Source organism: Rhinolophus sinicus, linkage group LG10 (assembly GCF_036562045.2).
Source record: "Rhinolophus sinicus isolate RSC01 linkage group LG10, ASM3656204v1, whole genome shotgun sequence".
Lineage (NCBI taxonomy): Eukaryota > Metazoa > Chordata > Mammalia > Chiroptera > Rhinolophidae > Rhinolophus > Rhinolophus sinicus.
Window position 1 is genome coordinate 40,730,274 of NC_133759.1, and position 26,480 is coordinate 40,756,753.

At 37.6% G+C, this 26,480-nt stretch overlaps 1 protein-coding gene across 19 annotated transcripts in view; it reads left to right on the forward strand.

The window, feature by feature from the left end:
* TMCC1 (transmembrane and coiled-coil domain family 1) overlaps positions 1 to 26,480 on the forward strand; it is a 177,099-nt gene that overhangs the window by 124,372 nt on the left and 26,247 nt on the right. The window contains exon 1 of one of the 19 annotated variants that reach the window (XM_019746851.2): positions 14,810 to 15,018. The exons of 17 other annotated variants lie outside the window; for them this stretch is intronic. In XM_019746851.2, the coding sequence (XP_019602410.1) occupies positions 14,956 to 15,018 (63 nt within the window). In that variant the 5' untranslated portion in view covers positions 14,810 to 14,955. Of the gene's footprint in view, positions 1 to 14,809; positions 15,318 to 26,480 lie in introns of those variants that run through there. One more of the 19 variants, XM_074312958.1, reaches the window with a different exon arrangement.

Consider the following 26,480-nt stretch of genomic DNA (forward strand, 5'->3'; position numbering starts at 1 on the left):
TGGCGCATTTGAGCAGCAGGAGGTCAGGCGAGAGCAGAGGGAAAAGATCATAACCTCCCCGAGCAAAGAGGGGTGTGGAGTTTTATAGGAGGGGGTGAACGAGGCTGTTCCCCCTTCAACAACAAAGGGTTTCAGGCCATGACCAAGCCCACCAGCTCCATATCCTGGTCCCAGGTCGCCGTCCAGACCATTCAGGCGTGCTGATCACAGGCCCCTAGGAGATAACGGCAAGACAGGATCAAGACAAGATGGCTTTTGAGGCAGCCGGATGGTTCAGTGGGTTAGAGCGCAAGGTCTTAACAACAAGGTTACTGGTTCAATTCCCACATGGGATGGTGGGCTGCACCCCCTGCAACTAAGATTGAGATTGGCGACTGGACTTGGAGCTGAGCTGCGCCCTCCACAACTAGATTGAAGGACAATTACTTGACTTGGAGTTGATGGGCCCTGGAAAAATACACTGTTCCCCAATATTCCCCAATTAAAAAAAAAAAAAGTAGATAAATAGTTATAAAAACAAAAAAGGGCCAGATGGCTTTTAAGATAAGGTTTCTGCTCCTGGCTTAAATATGGCTTAACAGTAATCTCTGTCAAAGTGTAAAACATATGCTGTAATTTCTGGAGGACAATTTGGTAATCTCTGTCAAAGTGTAAAACCGTGTATACTTTCTGATACACTGCTAGGAATTTACATCATCAGTATATTCACAGACGTTCACAGAGATATATATAAATGTATTATAACATTGTTTGTAATTTAAAAACGAGAAGAATTTGTTTTGTTGCCCAGTTGAAGTTCAACGTTAAATATCTTTGGCATCCCCCTGTCCCCAAAGATAGTGCAACCTTCCTCCTTGTTGAGGAACTGGAGCCCATATTATCCTCTCTTATTGGTTATCAGGTGGGTTCACAGGAATTTTTTTAGGTTTCCTAGAGATAAAGGCTTTTCATTTATTCTGTTTATGGCTGTCCCTGGAGATGAGGTGTTCAGAATGAAAGCTCTAATACTCTAAGATGATACTCACGAAAGAGCAATTAGGAACAGAGTGGGCAACAGTAGGAAGTTGTTAATTTGAAAACAAATCTTTAAGAAGTAAAGACTACATGGGTTGGTATGTGAAAATGAAATAGGGGGGTGGGTAGTCTAGAGGAAGTTTACCAAAACTCTGCATTTTCAGGTAATTCTTTTCATTTCTAAAAGCTCCATTTTTATTTTGAAGCACAAAACTGCCAACCAGGTCACAAAATTTAAGAGAACAGCAGAGGAAGATGGAACTTTTATTACATACTTCTTCCTAAACTATGCTGCTTTTACATTCTACATCATTGCATTTAAATTTATCATACATTTTAATGCACATATTTTATCAAATAGAGGTTATTTTATGAAACGATCCAATTTTTGCCTCTTTATTTTATGTTGTATTAAATTGTGTGCATCATTTGACTCAGTCTTATTCTCTGCTGAATTAATTATATGCCAGATTATCTCTAAATTTTGGAGCTTGATAAGGAGAAATAGCAAGTAAAGCCAAGTGCAGGACATCCAGAGTCGCTGTTTATACCTCAAACAATGAGCAAAACCTAAAGAACTACATTCAATTAATTACTTCATTTGGGGCCTGAAAGCAGGATTAGAATAAGCACAAAGGTTATTGGTTCTCAGATGGCTGTGGTTCTCAGATGACTGATCAAAGTGAACATTTTCACCTTGGAGGGAGGCAAGGGCTCTAGACTGCTTTGCCACTAGGGCCTTAGTGGTCTCTAAAAGGGAGAGTAATACTCATGAGAGACTGAGGCTCAAGAGACCTGGTTTATCGCCCCAGCCCTATCACAACTAGGTAGGAACTTGGGGAATTCAGTTAACATGCCGGACCTTTGGTTTCTCATCTACTAAATAAGGCTGTTTCACAATATAACCTCTCAAGATCTTTAGATTTTAGGAGGCTCAGGTGAATATCATGTATATGAATATACATGAACAGACATGTATAGATTGGTTTTAAAAATAAAATACATTTTTCCAGGGGGGAATCACTTCATAAGTTATATAAATGTCTAACCACTATGCTGTACACCTGAAACTAATATAATATTGAATGTCAACTGTAATTGAAATTTTTTTTTAAGACTTTGGAAAAAAAAAAACAGATCGCAGAGTCACCTTAGAAAGTCTGATTTAGAAGGTTTGGGACGGCGCCTGTGCATTTCTCTCTTGGAAAGTCTCCTGCTCAGACAGCTTGAGGAATCACTGGTGTGCATGTCTCCGTCTTTCTTCACTTCTGAGCATTGCCTCCCTCTGTTCTCATGACTAACTGTACATCTGCTGCTCTCCTGGATTAGATAATGTGTAAGACACTTACTCACTTCTGAGCACCTCCCACTTCTAGCACTCAAGAAATGTGTGTTGACTTGGGTCCATCTTCAGAGACTTGATTTCCCCTGGAGATAGGATTTTGCAATCAATTCTCGAGGCTGATACCAATCAGTAGGGAACTCCTTCACTGCTCAACTTAAATGTTTTACTCTAGGTTAAGTCTGGCTCATTCATCCAGCATATGTTTATGAGCACCTATTAATGTGCTTAGGAATTTAAAAGTGAACTAAACAAAAAAAAATTCCCGCCCTTCGAATCTACATTTGATCATCCCATCCTGTCACCCACCATTCGGAAAGGCTCACTAAAGGTGTTGACCATTGTGCCTCAGATTTCTCCTCTCAAGGATAAGGCAATCTTATCCACCCTTTTCTTCTGGTCATCTTCTCGTCCACCCTGACCCCAGTCCACTTACCAGCCTATGGCTCTTCTCTGCATCCCCTTCTTCCTACCTGAGTGGATGGAGCTCAGAGGATGTTTAGGGAAGTGAACCTGCTCTGTATGATACATCCTATAATAGGGGATACATGTCATCATGCATTTGTCAAAACTGTAAACGCTGATGTAGCCTATGGACTTTGATGATAAGGAGTCAGGGTTGATTCATCAGTTATAACAAATGCACCCCCCTGGTGGGGAGGTTGACAGTGGCGGAGACTGCATGTGGCAGGTCAGGGAGTAATGGGAACTCTGTACTTTGTGCTCAGTTTTGTTGTGAACCTAAAACTGCTCTGAAAAAATAAAATACATTTTTCTAAGGCTCTCAGAAATGGGCAGAGACTCAGGTCTCAAACTTTGCATATATTCTGTTTCTTGTCAGTTTATTAGATTTAAAAAGCAATTTCTTAACTGATTACAATTCTTCAATTACAAACTATGTACAGAAAATAAACGAGGGATTTTACTTAAACTGGAATTACTAGTAGTGTGTAAGAAAATCTGGATTTAGACAGTCACAACTTTGGGTAGAGTGTGTTAAACAAAAGATTTTTAACTTCCATGCTAAGTCTTTTTAAAAGAAAGGAGGAAAAAGACCGGTCTTGGACATGAAGTCTAAACCACCAGCCCCATGGCTAGTTAGGAAAGATAACATGTTTGTGTAACTGGAGTTTTGCAAGCATTTTTATAAATCAAGTAGCGGGGAGAAAGATGTAAGCCTTTCTGAAAGGATTTACATTAGCTATAGACAAAGGGGATGGGAGAGGTGAAGCAGGGCTAGTTCTGGGATAGGCCCATCAGGCATCAGACTCCCCAAGGCAGAAGAGTCCACTCCTGTGGATTAGCTGTGGGTAGCAGACTGGAAAGTTTATGTGTAAATAAGAAGTGGAGGTCTGTGGAATTCTGTGGTGCCTGGCTATTCTCTCTTTGGGTAATCATGGAAATAGACACCTGGAAATTAATCCTAAATTCCAACAGATATACAAGAATGTGAGCAGTCTTTTGTCAGAGCTGGTTCACAGCTATTAACAGGCCAACTGTTCTGTCTCTGACTCTCACTCTCCAGCTGGTATAATTTTAATTGGAAACATCTCAGAATTGTTTTCTTGTCAGGTGATTATTTGCTTTCAAAAGAATTCATTCTAGAATTCCTTTAAGTAGCCGTTTTAAGTCCAGTGTCGTATCATTAAATATAATCAATATTATTCCACATGTAAAGCTTTAATTTACATATTATTTTGCAGGAACAAAACCTGCCTTAGGTGAGAGTAGCATATCTTAATTTACATGAGCTTAATCTCTATGGCCTACCAATTAATAAGTTGGAATTTGAAATCAGTAAAAAATGTACAGTGAAATGGGTATTGCTGTATGGTGTATAGGTGTACTTTTAACATTTACTCGATAGTCTAAAGTTTTAAAAACACTGAGTCTTAAGGTAAAACTGTAATGCTTGAGTTTTTTTATTGATGTTAAAATTAGGTATAAAAAGGTATTTTCTAGGTACTGTTAATTCTTTGGAAAATAGACACATTTTCAGTCTCACTAAATTGTTACCATTAAAGACCAGTTGTGTTGTGTTAGGAGTACATAAATAAGTGCTTTATAAAAGAAGCCCTAATTACTAAAGTATTAAACAGATTTTCTAAGTTATCCCAGACTAAACTCATTTCCTTTTTTAATAGGATTATACGAGTGGATGAGAGGTACTCTGAAGACATACGGTATCTAGATTTCAGCGACGCACTTAACAGTTTTTCATTATATCTTTGGGGGAAATTATAACTGATTATTCATAACTGAGTGAGTGAATGAATGAGTGAAAAGAGTACTAACTCAGATAAATATCAGCCTAGGAAAGGTCTCTCTCTGATGGTTTGCTGCAAGATACTTCCTGTCCTGTTCAACCTCTTCAATCAGAATTGAAGGTGTCAAACAGTAGAAAAGAGTAATTAAAATTTTGAGCCATAGAATTAGAATCCAGTGGTATTCTCAAATAAGAAGCAGAAGTCATCACATTATATGATTCAGCTATACTACATTTATGTGATTTATGGAAAGGGCAACTTCTTTTTTATTTTATTTTATTTTTCAATACAGTTGACATTCAACATTATATTAGTTTCAGGTATACAGCATAGTGATTAGACATTTATATAACTTACAAAATGATCCCTCCAATAAGTGTGGTACCCACCTGGCACCATACATAGTTATTACAGTATTATTGGCTATATTCCCTATGCTGTACTTTACATCCCTGTATCTATTTTGTAACTACCATTTGTACTTCTTAATCCCTTCACCTTTATCTCTGAATGCACCAACTCCCCTCCATTCTGCCAACCATCAGTTTGTTCTCTATGAGTCTATTTCTGTTTTGTTTGTTCAGTTGTTTTTTAGATTCCACATATAAGTAAAATAATGTGGTATTTGTGTTTCTCTGTTTGACTTCTTTTCACTTAGCATAATACCTTCTAGGTCCATCCATGTTGTAGCAAATGGTAGGATTTCATCCTTTTTAATGGCTGAGTAATATTCCATTGTATATATGTGCCACATTTTGTTTATCCAATCATCTATTGATGGACACTTAAGTTGCTTCCATATCTTGGCTATTGTAAATAATACTGCAGTGAATACAGGGGTGCATATATCTTTTCAAATTAGTGTTTTGGATTTCTTCAGATAAATACCCAGAGGAAGAATTACTGGGTCATATGGCAGCTCTGTTTTTAATTTTTTGAGGAACCTCCAAAACTGTTTTCCATAGTGGTTGTACCAATTTGATTTGCAATCACACCAACAGTGTATGAGGGTTCCCTTTTCTCCACATCCTCGCCAAAACTTGTTGTTTGTTGATTTATTGATGGTAGCCATTCTGGTAGGTGTGAGGTGATACCCTGTTTCCGTGAAAATATGATCTAGCCGGACAATCAGCTCTAATGCGTCTTTTGGAGCAAAAATTAGTAGAAGAACCGGTATTATATATTATATTATATTATATTATATTATATTATATTATATTATATTATATTATATTATATTATACCGGGTTTTCTATGAATTTTTGCTCCAAAAGACACATTAGAGTTGATTGTCTGGCTATGTCTTATTTTCGGGGAAACACAGTGTCTCATTGTGGTTTTAATTTGCATTTCTCTGATGGTGAGTGACATTGAACTTTTGTTCATGTGTCTATTGGCCATCTCTGTGTCCTCTTTGGAGAAATGTCTCTTCAGGTCCTCTGCCCATTTTTTAATTGGATTGTTTGGGGTGTTTTGGTGTTAAGTTGTATGAGTTCTTTATATATTTTGGATGTTATCCCTTTATCAAATATATCATTGGCGAATATATTCTCCCATTCGGTAGGTTTCCTTTTCGTTTTTTTGATGGTTTCTTTTGCTGTGCAAAACCTTTTAGTTTGACATAGTCCCATTTGTTCATTTTTTCTTTTATTTCCCTTGAATGGCAACTATCTTAACGCCATTTTTTTTTTTTTTGAAAGAGAAAGCAAACACAGGAGCTATAAATTAAATGCTGCTTAATTTGCGAGGTTCTCTAGCAAATTTCTAACTGTTAATAAAGTGATTTAGATAACTGCATTAAAAAGAGTTTGCCTAGTGGGGTCTTTTTAAACCTTTATCAGATATAGCTCTTGTTACATTGCAATACATTTTAAAAATTAGGGTGTCTTAGTCATTTTTTTATTTTAAAATTCTAGAAAGGAAGCATTACTAATATTACCTTAATATTAGTATATTATACCAGAAACAATGTAATTACAAGTTAAAACACCCTGAGAGAAAACGATTGTATAGTAATTGAAAAGAGTAAATGAAATGCCTAACAATATCCCTATCTCAATTTTGTTTACAAAGAGACACTGAAATAATATTTGTTATCATGAAAGAATATTTGTTATCAATTAATCATGGACAAATTTGTCTTATTAAACTTTTACCCTCAATGTGAAAGAGAAAGCATTAAGTTATTAGAAATTTTAATTGGGACTTCTGTTTTCCAACCCTCTAGCTTAGTGGTCTACAAATTGTCAATTTTAACTTTAAAATGTTTTGCAAATTAATTTTTATCAAGTCATAAGGACATAAAAATAATTTTGTCAGAACATGTTTGTGGGAAAATAGAAAATGTTTATTTCTTGAACAGCTGCTGAAGTCAGGAACAAATGAGAGTTTCGTAGGGATTTTGTAAATAATGGCTTGTAAACTGAGGTCTTTCGTATTTATTGCTTCTTAGTCCTAGTTTTAATTGTGATGATTTTTTTCCCTCAGACATTTCTAGTTTTACTGAATCATAGGGTACACTACACTTTAAGGTCTTTTGCAACTGTAATTTGGAATTCCGTGAAATTTTTTTTTCTAACTCTACTTTTTACGTGGCCGTAGAATCTCAGAAACTAACTCAATCCTTAGAGAATTAATATTAATTCATAAACAAACACTGTCTAGCAATCAGAGGTAGCCCTGTAAAACATGGAATCCAAAAAAATGGAAGGTTCCAATTCAGAACAACAACAACTAGCTATAGACTTAAACAAAATAAGCATATATTTGAGGAGATCCAATTTTGTTTTTATTTCTTAATAATTCATTCAACAGACATTCATTGAGCCTTCACTGTATACGTGGTTCTGGGAGCAGCAGTGAATGTAGGGCCCTCCATGTGTGTCTCTCCTCCCTCCCCTTTTTAAAATAATTATAATGAATTGGTCTTATATTACTTTTAGGGAGCTTTATTTTATGAGTGGTTTCACTAGGTCGACAGATTGTTGACCTGTGGCCATAGGTCCTTGTTTCACAGTTAAGAGTTTAAGCAATCGCCTGTGCTAATTTACCCATTTAAATACTGTGACAAGTCTGTATACTCTAGGGCAGGGGTGTCCCAACTTTTTTCAACGTTTTTCACCAAGGGCCATATGAGGTAAAATACACAAACAGCTGGGCCACTCACTCGAGGTGAAGTACATATTGCCTCACCTGGTTTATTTAAGTAAACTATATATATATTTGGAATTTGCTGCGGGCCAATTAAAAATGGATTGCAGGCCGCAGTTGTCCCGTGGGCCGCAGTTTGGACACCCCTGCTCTAGTGGAATACTGAAACCTCAGAACAATATTTCCCTCTCTCTTCTATTTTGGAACAAGTCATTTTATGTTAGACTTTTTAAAAAGTATTTTAAGTAGATTGAGCCTAAGAAAATCAGACCAGTGAACATGATGGCATCTATTACTGGATTCTGACAAGTGAAATCAAGATCGAAGGCCTAGAGATATTTAAAGAATACATCATGCTTTGTGAAAACTCTTAAATTGTAAAAATCGGATGTCCAGGAATTTATCAGCCTACCCACCTCCCACCTTCTAGTTTTTAATCTCTAACCTCAACCCTGCAATTTCCAGCCCTATTTCTTAGGTACTAAACATTGATTCATTTTAAGCTCCATAAATTACACAAGTCCCACGACCAAAGGGTGGCAAATCCATGTCCTCTGCTAGCAGCAGCCTTCCAGCCCCATCTTACTAACAGAATATGGCACATTGTCCAAGCATAATGATGTGAAACAATAGAAGACTGTAATATGATGGTATCTCAAAAGAAAGGGTAAAGGAATGAAAAACGGGCCGTTTGCTTGTTTTTTGATGGTAAATTTAAAGAAGTTTGGAAAGAGTTACATTTCTTTAAGTAGCCAGTTAATACCTATAGTATCAGTCTTCACTTTGCTTTTCTACTCTTTTTTGGTTGTATCTCTATATTGAGTCATATGGCTGTTCCTAAAGAATATTTGGAGCCATTAGGGCTCTATGCAGTTTAGTGGAAAATTAAATAGTAAAGAATAATAAAGCCAGGTTATTTTCAATTGTAATAGCTTCATATCTGTCCAGCCTGTCCCTCTTCCCCCACCCCACCTCCAAGACATTTATGGCTGGTAATGCTTTGGATAGAATAAATTGAGGTAAATCCTTTTTCTTCTCACATGGGCTTAAAATAGCCCACCGAATGTCATTTTTCTTCATTTTAGCAATTTTCATATTTTCTGGGATGTGGAAAATTGTGTTTATTTTTTATTCCTGAGAGCCTCAAGTATAGTAACAGAGCACTACCTATTAACCTCCAGGTGGTAGTTTTCCAGACATAGAATATGTTTGGGCATATTCTAATGATTTACTTTATACTTTCGAAATTTGAGTGTTTTAACATTGAAGGTGTGACATCACTTAGAAAATAAAACTTAAATCAACCTTGTCCACCAAAAACTCTTTATATTTTTTTTTCCTCATGAGCCTGCTATTTTGAAAATATTTGTTTACAAATACCATATATTATTTTCCTTAAAAAAAAAAAGTCGGGGGGCCGGCCCAGTGGCTCAAGCGGTTAGAGCTCCATGCTCCTAACTCCAAAGACTGCCGGTTCGATTCCCACATGGGCCAGTGGGCTCTCAACCACAAGGTGGCCAGTTCAATTCCTCGAGTCCCGCAAGGGATGGTGGGCAGCGCCTCCTGCCACTAAAATTGAACACGGGCACCTTGAGCTGAGCTGCCACTGAGCTCCCAGATGGTTCAGTTGGTTGGAGCGCATTCTCTCAACCACAAGGTTGCCAGTTCAACTCCCGCAAGGGATGGTGGGCTGTGCCCCCTGCAACTAGAAAATGGCAACTGGACCTGGAGCTGAGCTGCGCCCTCCACAACTAAGATGAAAGGACAACTTGAAGCTGAACAGCACCCTCCACAACTAAGATTGAAAGGACAACAACTTGACTTGGAATAAAGTCCTGGAAGTACACACTGTTCCCTGATAAAGTCCTGTTCCCCTTCCCCAGTACAATCTTAAAAAAAAAAAAAAAAAAAAAAACCACTCAGAACGAAGAGCCAGTCAGCATTTCTGAATAGCACTAATACAGCGGTACCATCTGGAGTAGTTTTAATTCCAGACAAAGTTAAATATTTGTCATTTTGATCTGCCCATACAACTTTATTGTGAGGAAATGTACAGTTTCCACTGGGCCTTTGGAAATCCTGAAAACAACTTGACCCTTTTGTGGACCTGATGTTGGAGACCACTATTCTATACTCTGCTTCATGACATCAAAAAGACTATTTTATTATATACCATTTCAATTTATGAAATAAATCATGGCTTTGTGGTACTTTGCAATTGTGAAACAGCCCCTGCAGCCCCTTTGAGCCCCTTAGGTGGTGGATGACATTGTGGGCATGATTCCTTTGAGGTAGGCAGAGCCTAAATAAGCGACCTTCGCTGCTTATTGCACTTCTTCAGGTAAGTGTCTCGGATAGCAGGACAGGCTGTTTAGCTCGTTTCTAAAGAAGGTCAGTGCCTACACTCTTCCTTCCTAAAACCTCCTAACTCTGATCTGGCACTAAGCAAAAGCCTGTGTTGCTCTCCTTCCTGAAAGAATTGGTTCTAAGCAGTAAAAAGAAAGTACTTGCCTTACTTAGAGGTTCATATGACCATACTAATCTCAAAAGATTTTAAACTCTTTCCAGTTCCTTGCTTTGTCATTTTTCTGCTCCCCCACCCACTGGCTGGTTATGGGGATTTGCTTATGCATAAAGAGAGCTGCTGAAGTCAAAACAAAACCTACCTCTTATTGAATCCCAGTGGGAGATTAATGTAGTTAGGGACTTTTTAGCTGAAGTGGTTTCAAGGTGGAGGAGAGCAGGAGAAGAGTTACTCCTTGAGGATGCCCAACCAACTGATACAACACTTTTTTTTTTTTTTTTTTTTTTGATACGACGTATTTTAATGTTAGTGCCTTCCTTGCAAATCTATTCTCTGTCATCTAGGACTGCAGATAGTAATTGATTTATTAGATTTATTATTGTTCGTCCTTGACTCTACTTTTCCCATCTTTTGCCATTTTGGGAAAAACTTATCCAGTCAGTCAGGAAGGTCACTCTATAGGAACAGAACAAGCTCCATTGTCTTCGGACATTTTCCCCCAGTGGATCCTTTATTAATGTAATATAATAAAGGATGGAAGAGAAGGAGAACATTAGGCATTTTATCCGAAAAATAAAGTGGTATTCATGAAGTCTGACAGCTGAAATAGGCTTTAATAATATGGGAAAGCCTCTGGAATTAGCCTTGGTTTTATAAAGAACATCTTTTGTCTGGGATTTGCTTCCAAATAATTGCAGGGAAGGGGGGGACGCGGGCCATGAGTTAATAATTAAAGCTGAATGAAGACTGCACAGAATTCATTATCTTCTCTGCTTTTATATATGTTAATAAGTTTTTAAAAGACATCTTTCCCCAGGAATTTTGGAAGGATAAAATCTATTTCCTTATGAAATTTTCAACATCCCCCATACTTGACAGTGTTGAACACAATGAAGAAACTATTGGTTCCCTCCGGTTTGTATTACTGAGGGAAAAAATACCTTCTTGTCAGAGATAATTCTGAACTTAGTAGGTCATTTTTTTGTGTTGCTGCCCAGATTATGTTGTATTTATTCAGCAATATATAAATTTATTTCATAAATTAGATTCTCACGAAACTTGTATTCAGTTTTGTTTCTGCCCAAGGGTATATTCAGTAAACTTTAATCAGTGTTGAGATGTCTAAAACATACTCAATGAAAGAATAGTATTAAACAGTTTCTTTATAAAGTAACAAACACTTAAATGGTTTTAGATTTTTTTTAAGGAAACCTTTTGTGTCATCAAATAAAGTATCTCTGATACATCTCTGGGTAGCTCCTTAATTCTGGGGTGCCTGTTTTCCCAGTCTGGGTCCTAACTGGACTTTCCTGATAAAATGCTGATTTAATCCTCAGTCTCTTCTATATTGTCAGGGTAATCACTCATATTAAGATTATCAATGCCAACTGAGATGCTAGAACTTTAAAGCAAGTATTGGCAAACTTTTTTTTTGTAAATGGCCTGATGATATTTTAGGCATTGAGGTCCACGTAGGATCTCTCATCCATAGTCTTCTTTGGTTTTTTGTTCTTTACAACTCTTTTAAAAATAGTTCTTAGCTCTTTTGTAAGAGCCTTTTAAAATAGGCAGAAGGCTACAGCTGGCTAACTCCACCTACAGAATTGCTTTTTAATTAGATGCTTTGAGAAATAAAAGGTAAGGATATAAATGTTAAAGGTTATTTTTAAAGGTAAAATTATGACTCATACAAAATGAACATGTGTCAAAGATTTTATTTAACTCACTAATTAACTAGTTATTGGGAACCAGTATGATGTTAAAATCAGTCCAAATGAGAATTGGACATAAGGAAATCTATATTCTCTACTAGACATAATTTATTTGCATTGCATCACCAACACTGTCCACAAGGTAATTTCCATCTCTACAGAGCTGCAAAATAACCTAGCCAAAGACAGATGCACACCTTTACACAATCAGATAACCCCCAGAGAATCCAGGAAAACACTGGGCATTCCCCTGAAAGGACACTTAAAACCTTCCATCATTTTAGTTTTTCACAATTTCTGCCGACAATCTCCCATCCTTCTAGTGATCATGAATACTTTCCGAAGATTATTCTCAGTCTCATTAGGTTTGACCTGATTATTTATGTAAGTGCAGTAAGAGTGCTATTCAGTCATATAGACATCCTTAAAATTTCTTTGCAAGTCCAGAGCCATACAGTTTTGGGCAACTACTAAGGCTATAATATTTGTTTCTATATGGAATTTTTCATAAAAAATCTTAGATTGGATTTTTAAAAACCTGTTATTATTCCAAGGTTAGAAAACCACACCTAAGAAACTCTCTCACTAGATTTCACCCTCAGTGCTGATAAATTTGGGTGAGTTAATCTCATCTTCAAGTCCACAATATTTGCTAAGGCTTACAAGGAAGCAAGTAAACGTCCTTACCACCTATAAACCAGGGACCTTGTAAATCAGGCATCAGTCAGTTTTCCTGGGAGGGCTTCTTTATAGGCATTGGCTCCATATATAAAGCCAATGTTGTTCTTTAAAGTGGTTCTCTTTTTGTTTCACACCCTTCAACAGAGACTACCAAATGGTCAACCATAAAAATCAAATTCTCAACCAGTGCTGCCATCAGTGAGCAGTAACTTATCAACTGTGCATAAATAGGGAACAAAAACAAAATCAGCAAGAGAAAAACAAATTTTTTTGAGAGAACCAGAAAGTCAGCAAAATTAAAGTTCTATTGCCATGTGAGATTTACTTTGGGAGCCAAGAAGAGCTGTACCTGGGCGAACGCAGCCAGTGAGGGGCACTTACCTGGCAACTCACGTAGATTCGCTGGCATCTCAGTGGAACCTCAAAAACTGTGTAAGGATCATTTTTTAAAAGTAAAATCATGACTCTCATACAAATATACAATGAACATTTCTCATACACAAGGTTTGCTTTAGACCCTGGCAACTCTTCAGGGCCTCTGTCTTCCATATGGTAGCTCATCCCATCAAGACAGTTTTGATTTTATGGCACCTTGTCTCAAGGTGCTTCATTGATCTCCATGGTAGGGACGAGGATAAAAGAGCCTCATAACAGTATCTAGTTTGCTTTTGTCTGAGCGGTGAGATTACATATAATTTTTGCTTTCTTTTATGCCCATTCATGTTTTCAAAGTTTTCTACAATGAGTATGATTATCTTAAAAGAAGATATATTAAAAATCCTAGTAAACAGAATTAAGCAAACGTCAGTATTTGATGCTAGTGGTGGAAGATTGGGTATTTTGCCATTGTTTTTGTAGAAACATATTTACCCTTTTGAAACCTTATAAGCTAATTTTTAAGCAAGGACAAAACTTGTATTACGTCATAAAATTCTTCATTAATTTGTTCTGGAGAGTTAATTTCAGAGTTCTGTCCCTCTAGAGATAGAAGAGAAATTTCTGGAGCCATGGTTTCAACTCAGAATTTTCTTCAAATTCATTCAAGGTGCTTTGGATTCAATTTAGAGGGCTTTATCTGATTTAAATGAAAAAATGCTATATGAAACTAGTGAATGCTGTTTGGAAAAACCTTTGCCCTCTTACTGCTGTGCTGGCCTGAGCTTCCAGCTCCATACTGTAAAAGAACAGAAATTATCACAGTTGTAGTTTCATAGAATGACTGCACTGCATTATATCAATCTGTCTTCATATCTGATTTCTTTCCATATTAACCGAAGAGGAATGTTACTAGGTATTATACATTGTACATGCTACACTGTATTTTATAATCATTAAAATTCTTCCTGAGTGCATTCCCCGACACTACTCTTACAAATGAAGAAATAAAGCTCAGATCTCATAGCTTGCCTAAATCCCCAAGTGACATTTTCAGAGCAGGAATAGTATCTTTAAGATGTTTTGTTCTTTAATGCAGTATCATGAGTATTCAGTAAGTAGTATATAATGGTCAAGGACTGAGCCTGGGCTTACAATTGTGGTGTTTTAATCTGTTGCTTAAACTTTGGAGAACTCCAGTGCCTTTCATTCAGACACGGTTTTTCTCTTTGTCCATAGTAAATAAGACTTTAACGTCTCATGCTCAATTTTCTTTTTCTTGCTCAATTTTCGTTTAAATGACTTTGTGAACCTCAAGTGAAAAATAAGAGAAGAAACATTAGGAAAGCATGGAAATCTGTTCTGGCAATCTTTTAGTCTTTTATCAAAACATGGGGAGATTGTTTTTTCTTCATATTTATTAATTAAACCAAGCTACCGAAACAGTGTTACTTTATTTAGAATGTTTTTAACCTTCTTTAAGCTATTCTCTAAACCTTACCTGGTTTTTAAATGAGAAGACAAATGTGAATATTGAATTAAGGCCCTGTAGCTTTAAATTCAACCAGTTGGATGCTTTTGTCTTCTGTAAAAAATGCTCACAGCTTGAGAAGAGAGGCAGAGACTGTCTGTGATCTCCATCCTCAGAGTCAAACTTCATTTGCATTAGCAGCTCTAGCAAACTACACACACACACACACACACACACACACACACACACACACACACACACACAGATGTTTGTTTGGCAGCAGCTTTCTGTTTATTCAGCGCAGAGTCCTCCCAGGCTCCCAGATGTAGAAAGGTCTACGAGTTGCTGCAGGAGACAGTGCCGGCACTGGATGCAGGCCGAGGTCGGCACTGCCACTGCGGAGGGCGGGCTGTGCAGGGATGTTGATGTGGTGCGGCTGTGCCTGCCTGCTCTGTGAAAGGCCCTTCTCTGAGGCTGTGAAGGTGAGAAGCCCAGGAATCCACTAGAAGCTTCATTTCAGCTGGCTCTTCGGGAGGGCCATGCATTCCCAGTGGTAGCTGTCCTCATTTACAGCGTTATTCTCGGAAACCAAGTATGTGCAGCCGTGACAGACTGTGCCACAGCTCCTCTGCAGCTTGGAAGCTGGGACAAATGGAAAGAGCTTACGGCCAAAAGAGGTTGTGATTTGTTTTCACAATCCAAGCTTGCTCTGGCCAATTTACAAATGAAGGATGAGCTTTGTGGCAAGCAAAATCAGCAGACTGCCTGACAGGGGGTTTTGGTAAGATAAATGTGTTGCTTGTGTTTGTTGGATTTGTTTTTTCTTGTGTGTTTTTTTGTTGTTTGTTTGTTTGTTTCTGTATCAGCTACATAGAACTGCCTCTTGGCAGTAACTAAAACATTTTGCAGATTCACATTTGATTGAAAGGGATGGCCAAGGGAGCCAGAAAGTAAAACATTATTTCTGGTCATTCAGTTGTGACCTTCAGAGATAATTATCAAGTTTTCTCAGATATCCATGAACAGGCAGAAGCCAAGAATTTACAGAGCCAAGGATGCTGTCTGACGGATATTCTTTCCCTTCTTTGAACAGTCATACTTACCTCCCTTTCCCCCCCCCAGCTTTTCCTATGGCCTCTGGTGGAGAAGAAAAAAAATAAAGGCTTTCTGCTCTGAATTGTTGCCACTGGAACAGTAATAGTAATAGGCTGAGAACATAACTATGGAGGTGGAGGAAGACGGGATGGAGGAATCTGCTCTTTTCATAGTTGTGCGTTGGTGGGTGTTTGTCTTGGATTCGTTATCACTGCTCTTCAATATCAAGTGGTTATTAGTGCTGTATTCTGCCTATTCTGTGATTTAATCTCTTTTATGTTCTATTTGTATATTTTCATTTGCCAGACCCCAGTTCTATCATTGTGAAGCCCTTTTCTGTTATTATTAATACATAGTAGCGTTTATTAGAGTAAAGATAGTTGTAGAAAATAGCCCTGAAATATTTATGGACCCCCAAGAAAGACAGACATTTTCCCTTTGAAATCTAGGTTTTGCTTTGAGCACATTTTAGAGTCTTGATTTTGGAATCTTTAATAAGCGTTTTATTATAAGTTAAAGAAATAGGTCACATTAGATCCATAGAATCTTACTGGAATCACCTTGCTCTAATTTGCTTTAAGTTAGACCCTCTTTTTTATGTTTTTCTAAGCATTAAGGTTTCCTTTTCCTTAGCTTAACTTAGGCAAGGATTGTTGGAAGATATGGTAACTGTTTTGTTTAGTCTCCCTCAGATCTTGTTCTTGGACCCCACTTCTCACCAGTAGAGAGAGCCAAGTTTCCTAGCTGCCTGTAGTGGGCACAGAAGAGACCCATTGACACCTGACATTTTGCTGACTCATTTGGTTATGTAAGCCGTATAAATACAGCTATCCATATACTCCGTTAGGTTACTGGGCAGGTAGGTACTGGTTACTGACCTTTTCCTCTCTCGCCATCCTTCTGGCCTTCCTTAAGCTTTTTTGGTAACACAACCAAAGGTCTCAACCTTTACCAAGTGAATTCTCAGAAGCAGTGAACAGATAAATCCTTTTTCTTTCATCTTTTTTTTTTGACTTGCCGTGTTAACTGTGTATTTTCATCTTGATGATGATAAAATTCCAAATTCTGTATTCTCTTGACTCATGTAACCTACAGTAATAATACTTTTCTTCATTCATGACCTGGCTAAAGTAACAACTTCCTTTTCTGTCTTCGAGAGCTCAGTTCAATTCCCCCTGTTCAAAAAATTCTTCTGTGACCTCCCAATCTAAAGTAGGTTTCCCTCCCTTACTTCATTCCTTTTATCACAGCACTTCGTTCTTTTTCTTCATACATCAGGAAAACAAATTGCAAGGATAATTGCAAAATAAATTGTAGTAAAAGTTTCGGTCTTTTCCACAACCTGCTTCTTAATATCATAGCACTAGAATGTCCTTCCCCCTCTGCTTCTAGTTTTCTGTAGGCTGCCCTACATTTTTACCCTGCAGATAACCTAGATACATAGTAGAAATGTTCTTCCTTTCATATGCAAAATCCCTGAAGTAGTCATTTTCATCATCTACCATTATTTTATTTGTAATTTATCCGAAAAATTGAAATCTTGCTGTTGCTCATCACATGTGAAAGAATTGGCCAAGATATTATGGACCTGCATCCATAGCCGGTCTTGTTCTCTGTGTCTCCTCTTTTGCCATTCTCTGGAATAATTCCAGAATCCATGAGGAGGTTGCTACTGGCATTTAAGACTGGATAATTGTTAAGACTGGATAAGACTGTGGATTGCAAGAGGAATGCCGCAAGTATTTTTTAGTGTTCCCTGATAGAATAGTACTGCCACTGCTGGAGCCTCTATTTTACCCCCACCACCCCCCCCCACAGCCGAGTACAGAAATGCAGAAACAAGTTGGGAAGGTTAGTTCCTTCTCATTTAAGTAATTTTTTCACAAAGGCTTAAGTATTCAGTTTGCCTTTTCAGAAGTCTGAATAGTTGAATTTCCTTCTTATTATCTCATGCAGTGGAGCCTGAATTTCAGTGATTTCTTAACCCCTTTTAAGGGTTATACTTCCACTTAAAAACCTGAGAAACAATTGGACTATCATCTCAAGTCCATACCAGTCACATATTTATGTCAATTATTCATAGATGTGTTTAGTTCTTTTTTAAGTCACAAGTTCTTCTGTTGTAACTTGGAAGTATAAACTAGATTATATTCTTCATGTTCTATTTAAGAAAGTTGGTTTATATATCATGGTTTGTCATCATAGATCCTGAATGGGAAAAATCTGAGCAATTCTAAATATTATGTTGCAAAAGAATGACTAGTTCTAACATTACTTGGCTACCTGCAACTGAATAAAAATTATTTTAAGAGAAATTTATGTAAACAGGAGACAGATCATTATTGTACTCTTCATAAACTCTTCTCAATAGATCAAGTTTCAGTTCATTAAAAAAAATACAAAACCTTTGACAAGTGCTACTCTGGGCTATTTTTTTCCTTAGAATCTGTAATTTTGAGAACATAGGTGCTTTTTTGTACAATAGAATAAAATAGATATACCTATAAAGTTAATGTAAATGCCTATGTATACGCTCTCTCTAATACCTGAAGAGTCTAAGTTTTTAAAGACCCTGGAAATGTTGAATGACTTTTTATCTATACTTCCCATTATATAAGCTGCTTTTGGACAGTGCCATACTGCTACCACCTTCACATCACCCGTAGTACCCCACTTCATGCTCCATATATACATATATGGACGGAGGGTGTAATCCTAAATACGAAATTCCCATCCAGAGTGTAACTCTGTAGAAATCATCAGTGCCTCCTTTTTCTGTTGGTCTCGGTGGTAGCGATCACGGCTGTTTTGAAAAGTATTGTAGTGAAGTAGTTAAGAGCAAGGGCTCTGAAGCCAAATCTTCTGAGTTTAAATCTTGGCCCTGCCACTTCCTGATTGTATGACTTGGGGCAATTCCCTTTATGTCTCCTGAATCAATTTCCTCAGCTGTACAATGGGGATTATAATAGTGTATTTCCGAAGGTTGTTTTGAGGATTAACTAAAAAATACAAGCAAAGCACTTACAGTAGTAGTACCAGGTATATGGTAAACACTCAATTACTGCTACTTTTGCTACTCCCAGCCTAATCAGCACCATCAGATTTACATATAAACCAGATTGAACTTTGAGCTTTCATAGCCTCAAAAGATGTCTGAGGAGTAAGCCTAGTGAGACAATCCTACAAGTATCCAAACAGTTCACATAGGAAAGTAATGATGTTGGGCATTTAACTCATGTTTTGAATAAAACAAGAGAGAGGATACTAACGTGTATTAGTGCGATGCATATAAAAGTGTAAACCAACTCTCTGCTTTTTTAAATTAAGAAATACCTGATTTTTGAGCCAAATGTTTTTAATGTGTGAAGGTACAATATTTAAAGGATCATTAGAAGTCAAGCTCTGATTTATTAAGATTCTGTGCTATGAAAGTATTTCCTATTCACTTACCTGTGAATATGTGCTATGCACGGTTTCAGGTATTAGAGAAATAGAAGTGGACAAAACAAAAATCAGTACCTTCATGGACCTCACATTCTAGTTTTTGGTGATAGATACGAGTACAAGAATATATGTCAGAAGATAATAAAAAGTTCTATGTGGAAAATAAAACCAGGAGAGAGAATAAGGAATTCATAATGGAAGTGGAGGTCGCAGTTTTAAATAGGGTATCAGAGAAATCCTCATTCTAAGGTGACTTTGGAACAAAGATTTAATGGAGATGATGGTGTAAACCATGACGTCAGGGAAAGAGCATTCCCGGCAGAAAGAACCCTAAGTGGAAAAGCCTTGAAATGGGGCATAGCTGGCACATGCCAGGAACAGCACGGAGGCCGTTGTAGCTGGTGGCAGTGGAATAAAGGGATGAGTAGTAGGAGATACAGTCAGGGAGGTAATGCATGTCATGCCGGTGCCAGATCATGGTCATTCAGGCCATTGAAAGGGCTTTGGCTTTTACTCTGCCTGAGATAGGGAGCCACTGGGAAGTTTTGGAGGTAAAAGACTTGTGGGGGCAGTTGGGTAGCCTAGTTGGTTAGAGCGCGAGCTCTAACAGCAAGGTTGCTGGTTCGATCCCCACATGGGCCACTGTGAGCTGCGCTCTCCACAACTAGATTGAAAGAACTACTTGACTTGGAGCTGATGGGTCCTGGAAAAATACACTTAAGTAAATTTTTTAAAGTTAAAAAAAAAAAAGGACTATTGTGATCTGACATATTTTAAAAGGACCACTCTGGCTGTTCTGCAGATAATTGACTATTAAAATATTATTGCAGTAATAGGAGACTATTGCAGTAGTCTAGGTGAGAGCTGGTAGTGGCTTAGACCAGGGTGGCAGCAGTGGAGATTCACTGAGAAGTGGTCAGATTCTGCTTTCTGTTTAGCAAGTAGAGCCCACAACATCTGCCACGGCAACATAGTGTGTGTACATAAGGGATAACAACGCAGACTTTGTAGCCAGACTGTCTGGGTTAAACCATTGTCTTTTTGCCACTTCTTTACTTTATGATTTTAACAATTTAATTCTTTATGCTTCAGTTTTCTTAGCTATAAAATAAATATGATAATAATACCCACTTTGTAGTGTCGTTGTAAGAATTAAACAAGTTAGTATACATACAAAGGATTTAGAACAGTGCCTGGCACACAGTAAGTACTACACTATATGTTTTAACAGCTACGGGTTAATATTGTTCTTAATTGGGTAGGTATGGGAGAGACAGAGGAGTCAAAGCTGACCGCAAGGCTTTGTATCTGAGCACGGGGGTTAGTGAAATAGCCATTAGCTGAAATGGGAAAGACCGCAGGAGCAGCAGGTTTGGGGATATCAGGAACTCGGTTCTGTACATAGTAAGTTTGAAATGGCTGTTAGACGTTCATGTAGCAATAGTGAGTAGATAATTGGACATACAAGTTTAGAGTTAAGGGAAGTGTGGGCTGGAGGTTTACATTTGGAAGTTGTTAGCAAATAAGTGGTATTTAAGACCATTTTGAGAGAAAGGATTAATTAGGCCCTAAAATGGGATGGGGCCGTATAGTTTGGACAGCCCCTCCTTAGAGCCTCTGCTCTTCCTAAACTACCTAACGAGCCCGACAATATCCAGGTCAGGGAGAGCCAGGTTATCACAGACTCCATGGAGCTTTCCAAATTCTTCCATTGCTTTAGAATTTTGTTTTATCAAAATTGCTTGAAATAAATAGGATTAAGTTGAGTCTTAGCAATCTTTTGTTTTAATGAGACTTGTCATAAAAGTATTTGTAAGGAATTAACTTGTAAAGGGGTACCCATTGGTGGCAGTTTCACAAATTGGCTTATCTGCATATGGATTTTGTATGTATTTTTAAATTCTCAGCAATGAAAACATTTTTCTGTGTCACCTCCTTTTACTGGTTAGCTCATGCTCAGAAAATAGAAACTAATTTTAGCATTAGCAGATTTGTGTGCTTCAAACTATCATTCTTCATTCTGAAGTCGGGTAAGAATGATTTTTAAATAATCCATAGCCGGAGTTGCTTTTTTTTTTTTTAACAGTTAAAATTTTAGAATTAGAAGGAAACTTGGATCATATGTTCTAACTGTCAATCAGTATATCTTCATATAACATTCTTAACATGCAGGTGTGAAGTCTCTGCTTGGATACTTTCAGTGGCATACAGAACCTCATCTCCTTATTTTCAGTATATGTCACTTATTTTTTTCTTTTAGGTATTGGGGAGAAATCTTTCTCTTAAAATCTGTTATTCATCTGTAAAATAAATTTTCTTAACTGGATGACCCTTTAGGTTCCTTCCTAGCTCAAAGACTCTGCTTATAAAAATAACACTTAACCATGACAAAGCAGCACGTTCTTGTCTGCTTAACACCATCACTACCAGGGTTAGAGGCTCCTGAAGAGCTTGCTTTTTTATTTTATTTTTTTTGTAGTACCTCCCATGCCTAACATAGGTTGTGTACATAAGAGGCATTTTGCAAAGTTCTGTTAAAAGAAGCATAAATCCTCTGGCCAGGCTCACATGAAATCCACACGTCAGGCCTGAAGTACATCTGGCAATGGTAATCCCCAAGGATGTCTTTCAGATAAACCAGGAAGTCAGTCTTCCCGTGTGACAGAGCAATTCTGAGCAGCAGATTGCGATCCCTTAATGGATATTTTGCAGTTGGGCTGGTGCAGGGTGGGCCAGATAGGATGTTAATAATCTAAACTGATATTCAACCCAGTCAGTAGTTTTTACTCAACAGCCTCGGAGGGATAAGGATCACCTATTGGAAGCTAGTTTCCTTACAAAAACTCTGGTGTTTGTTCCATTTATAGTAACATAGGCTCAGTCACTGCCTGGCATCTAAGATCCAGAAGGATCATGTTAGGGAGATGCTGGTGAGCGCGTATAATAAAGACATTCACTGGGTATTTTCTTTGTACAAGGCATGTGCTAGCATCTTGCGGTACAAAGATGAATGTGACATGATCCCTGCCCTCAGGAACTGTCAGGGGAGGCAAGACACCTCAACAGTCATTTCAACATAATGTGATGAGGTCAGTGATAGAAATGTGTGTATATAGCTATATGGGAATATGAAGGAAGAGCCACCAATCCACCTGGGAGAGGAGGTTGTCAGGAAAGATTTCCTGGAGGAGGTTGTACCTGAACTGGGTCTGGATGCATAGTAGTTAGCCAGACAAGGGAAGGAGAACATGCCCTGGACTGGTGGTCAAGATTATGAATCTCTACAGATTACCATTGTGTGGGATTTGGGGAGTGGTCTCCCCCACTAAGTGCACTTGAATTGCCTCCACTAAGTGCGCTTAAATTGAACTACGCACTCCAATTTTGGTTCAAAAACATGGTCACTATAGCTCTGAGATAAAATTTTAGCAGAACAATGGAACTGAGTATACAGGTGCCCCAGCATTAAGTTTACACAGGCCACTGCACAACCTGTTCTATGAAATTGGCCCTGGAAAAGACCCACTTTCAGAAAAACCAAAATAGTCAAACTTCTGTTTGTTTTCAGATTCATTATTGTACAAAGATTTCCCCACTCACCACCCACTTCTTCTTTTGCCCTAAAATGCCTTCTTCATTTTCTCAGAAATTATGTGGATTATTTAGTGTGCAGAATATGAAATTTCCCGAAAGAGATCCAGTACTCTATAAAGCATAGATAAGATGACTTCATGTTGTCTTGTACTGAAGATACCAGTGTCAGGTCTGGGATTTCTGAATCTTTTCTGGTTACAAATTTGGGTGTTGAGTAATGAACCATATTATAAGGAATAGGAAAAGGTAACTTCTTGAATGTACCATGTTTGGAGGAATAATCTGATTTAACATACATTTAACATGTTTTCATGTTTCATGAGAAAATGTTAATAACTTTATTGTGTAGATAAGAAAACTTGGGCTCAAAGAGAACAAGTATATGGCCCAAAACACGAAGCCAGTAAGGTAGCAAAGGCAGGTTTGAAGCCAGGTGCTTTTGCTCTTGTCCATGCCCTTTCCACCGTATTGCCTTTATACATCATCATTCTCAAAGCTGGGTACTGCCATGTCATGTTCTGACACTTTCATTCCCAAATGAAAATTGTAAACCATTATAAAGCTTATCAAATACTCTGCTCTAAATGGCTCTTATTTGCTCCTGATTAATTGGTGTTTTGAGGAATCTCTGCTTAAATGTTCTCTTGGGCTGTTTTCTGATCAATTAATTTAGATCAGTTAATAGATAATTTACGCCTGGCAAATGAATTCTTAACAGTACGAGACAAAATGCAAGCAAAGCAGTATAGTCTGCTGATTGTAGCCACAGTTAGATATGAGTCGCGGCTTTGAACACATCTCTAGCTTTGTAGCACATTGCCTAACCTATACGGAGTCAAAATACATTTGACCAATTTGTGGTCCTAGCATTTTTCTACACAAATAATTGTAACCTCAGCCATAAGTGGCTAGGATTTGCTATCCTGGTGGGTGTGATCAGACTGGTAGGTCCCTTCAGGATCTAGCACTGGGTGGCCCTGTTGAGTAGGCAATACGGCTGCTGTCAGCCTGCCTTATGAGGAGGTGGGAGGAGGCACCTCAGCTGGCAGGTCATTTGTAAATTAGTCATAACAATTTCTGCTGTAGATGGTTATTGTGAGGATGGGAGATGAGCTAGCCAGCTGCCCAGCCACAAGACCAACTCTCCAGAAAGGTGACTGTTACTATTTTACTGTAGTGTTGAATTACATTATTTCTTTGGTTCAAACTCTCTACGTGTCCCCTGTTTGTACCTGAAAAGTGAAAGATCTTGGAAGGAAGTATATTCTCTTAATAGTTGAATCTTCTAATATTGAATTTTTAAAAAGAACCAGTTACATGGTACAAAAATAATAGCCAGTAATAACCGCTTACTCTGTGCCTGGTATGTTTTGAGCACTTTTATGTTTATTGACTCATTTCTTCCTTACAGCCATCTTCTAAAGTGGACATTAGTATTACCTCCATTTTACAGTTGATAAAATGGATACAGAGTTTAAGTAACTTGCCCAAGGTCACATGGCTGGTAAGTGGCAAAGCCAGATTTGAACCCAAGCAGTTTATGCCAGAATCCACGCTTCACTACTACCCTAAATGTAGCCAGATTCAGTAATCTTGTTGTTCTGATCTGTGCCCTTTTGTGTATGTTTAAGAAAATCGTTCTCTATTTTCCAATACTGCCTTCTAAAAGGTTTAAAATTTGCTTTTCACATTTGCAATTTAGTTGTTTGGAGTGAGATAGGAATCTAATTTTTAATTGTTATATGTTGAAGGGCTTTGGTTCATAGCTAACCTGTAATTCTGTAGGTCAATGTATCTTCCTTTCTTCTATCTTTCCCTCCACTCCCCTGTTGGAATTTCTCCTCTTTCTTCTCTCCTTCCTTTTTGAGGACAGTGCCTGCCAAAATTGGGAGTAGTGACTGAGTAATCCAGTGACTCATGGTTTCAGATGTTAAACTACTCTCCCACTGAAGCTGTAGGTTAGTTTTCTTTGGAAGCTCAAGACAGTGGTTCTGTCAGCTGGATTCTTGCAGGGGAACCATGCATTGGAAGGACATAGCCCAGGTAGGAGAGAAGTCAGATTAAAGACAATATGGTTTATTTCTTTAGTTACTGTGTAGAGAAATAAGATCACATCAAACTGTGGTCATTTGTAAATAATTGTTATTGGTGGTTTTTTTTTTTCAATTTTAGAGATATAATCAAACCTTGATTCTAGTCTCAAAACCATCTTTTCACCAGTATGATCCATTTTTATCCTCCAAGAGTAATAATTAAATTTGATTTCCAGATCTATACTTCTTTAGACAACAGATTGCATGTAAGTTGATATTCAAATTAATAACAAAGAATCTAAGTAAACTAGACAATCCAGGCATATTTAAGCTTAAGCTGGCAATATTGGAGCTAATAGTATTTCACATCTCTTTCCTTTTATACTGTGGTAGATTTTGAGCTATTAAACATAAATAAACAGTCAGAGTCATGTTACATACTGTAGTTATGGCATCTGAAATCCCATTCAGAAAGAAAATCACATAGTGGGAACCCTGTACAACAAGAGAGTGAACGTAACGCACTGAAGAGAGTGGGTTTCCAGGAGCTCTTGTTACAACTCTTGGCAACTTGACTATCTGGAACTCTGACTCATCCTCCCTTTCTGCCTTCCTCGGGCCCTTGCACTGCTTGTTAACATGTACTTAAAGATGAATGGGGCAGATGGAGGATGTGATGCAAAAGAGTTGCTGTGCTAGTCCCTAACTATTCTGGATATTCTTTTGTATTAGTGGAGCATAATATCATCCTCTTACTCATTTTGGTTTTAAATTACCTTTTGATTTTACTTAAATGCACAATATTTCTTATGTGTTCATCTAGAAAGAAATATTGTTTTTATTCACATCAATAGTAATATATTGAATCCAATAATGAACTAAATGTGTTTTAGAGTTAGAGATCAGCATGATTTCTGCTCAGATGGAAAACTGAGGAGATACAACCAAGATGAAAATAAGAGAATGCATCTCTAGACTGACAAGTTAATTATTAGCATTTCATAAATATTTCAGAATTGGTGTATTACTGTCATCACAAAAATGTAATTCAACTTTTTTTAATATGAGGGTAACCTATATCTAGCAAATTGTTGCTGGTGACAGATTAGGGACTGTAAGCAAGGAAAAGAGTGTGCTCTTAACCGCCAGGATGGTAAGTGTGTGATTAGACATCCTTACTGGGAACTTTTATTACCCTGAGATGGTTATTTTATTATTTATTTCTGTTACTGCTCGACAGAGAGTTTCTAAAGCCTTTTGGCATAAGCCCTACTCTAATTTACCACCACGAGCCACCAGGGGCGCCTTCTTGAATGTTTTTTTTTCCCTCCTGAGTTAGGAAAACTAACCTCTTTCCAGCTTTGGCTAACGGCTTTGAAATGTAATACCCTGTTTGACTTAGCCGGACAGTCAGTTCTAATGCGTCTTTTGGAGCAAAAATTAATATAATAAAATTAATATATTATATAAGACCCGATCTTATGTAAGACCTGGTCTTATTTTAATATATTATATCATTATATTAATATATTATATTTATTATACTATACTATATTATATTATATATTATATAAGACCCAGTCTTATATCATAGTAAAATAAGACCCGGTCTTATATTAATTTTTGCTCCAAAAGACGCATTAGAGCTGATTGTCTGGCTAGGTCTTATTTTGGGGGAAACATGGTCGTTTAAGTTTTAAAATTTGAGCAGCTTGTCTTTTTCTTCAAGTCTTTTAAATCGTTGCTCACTCATATGAAAGGAAAAGTCATTGTCTATG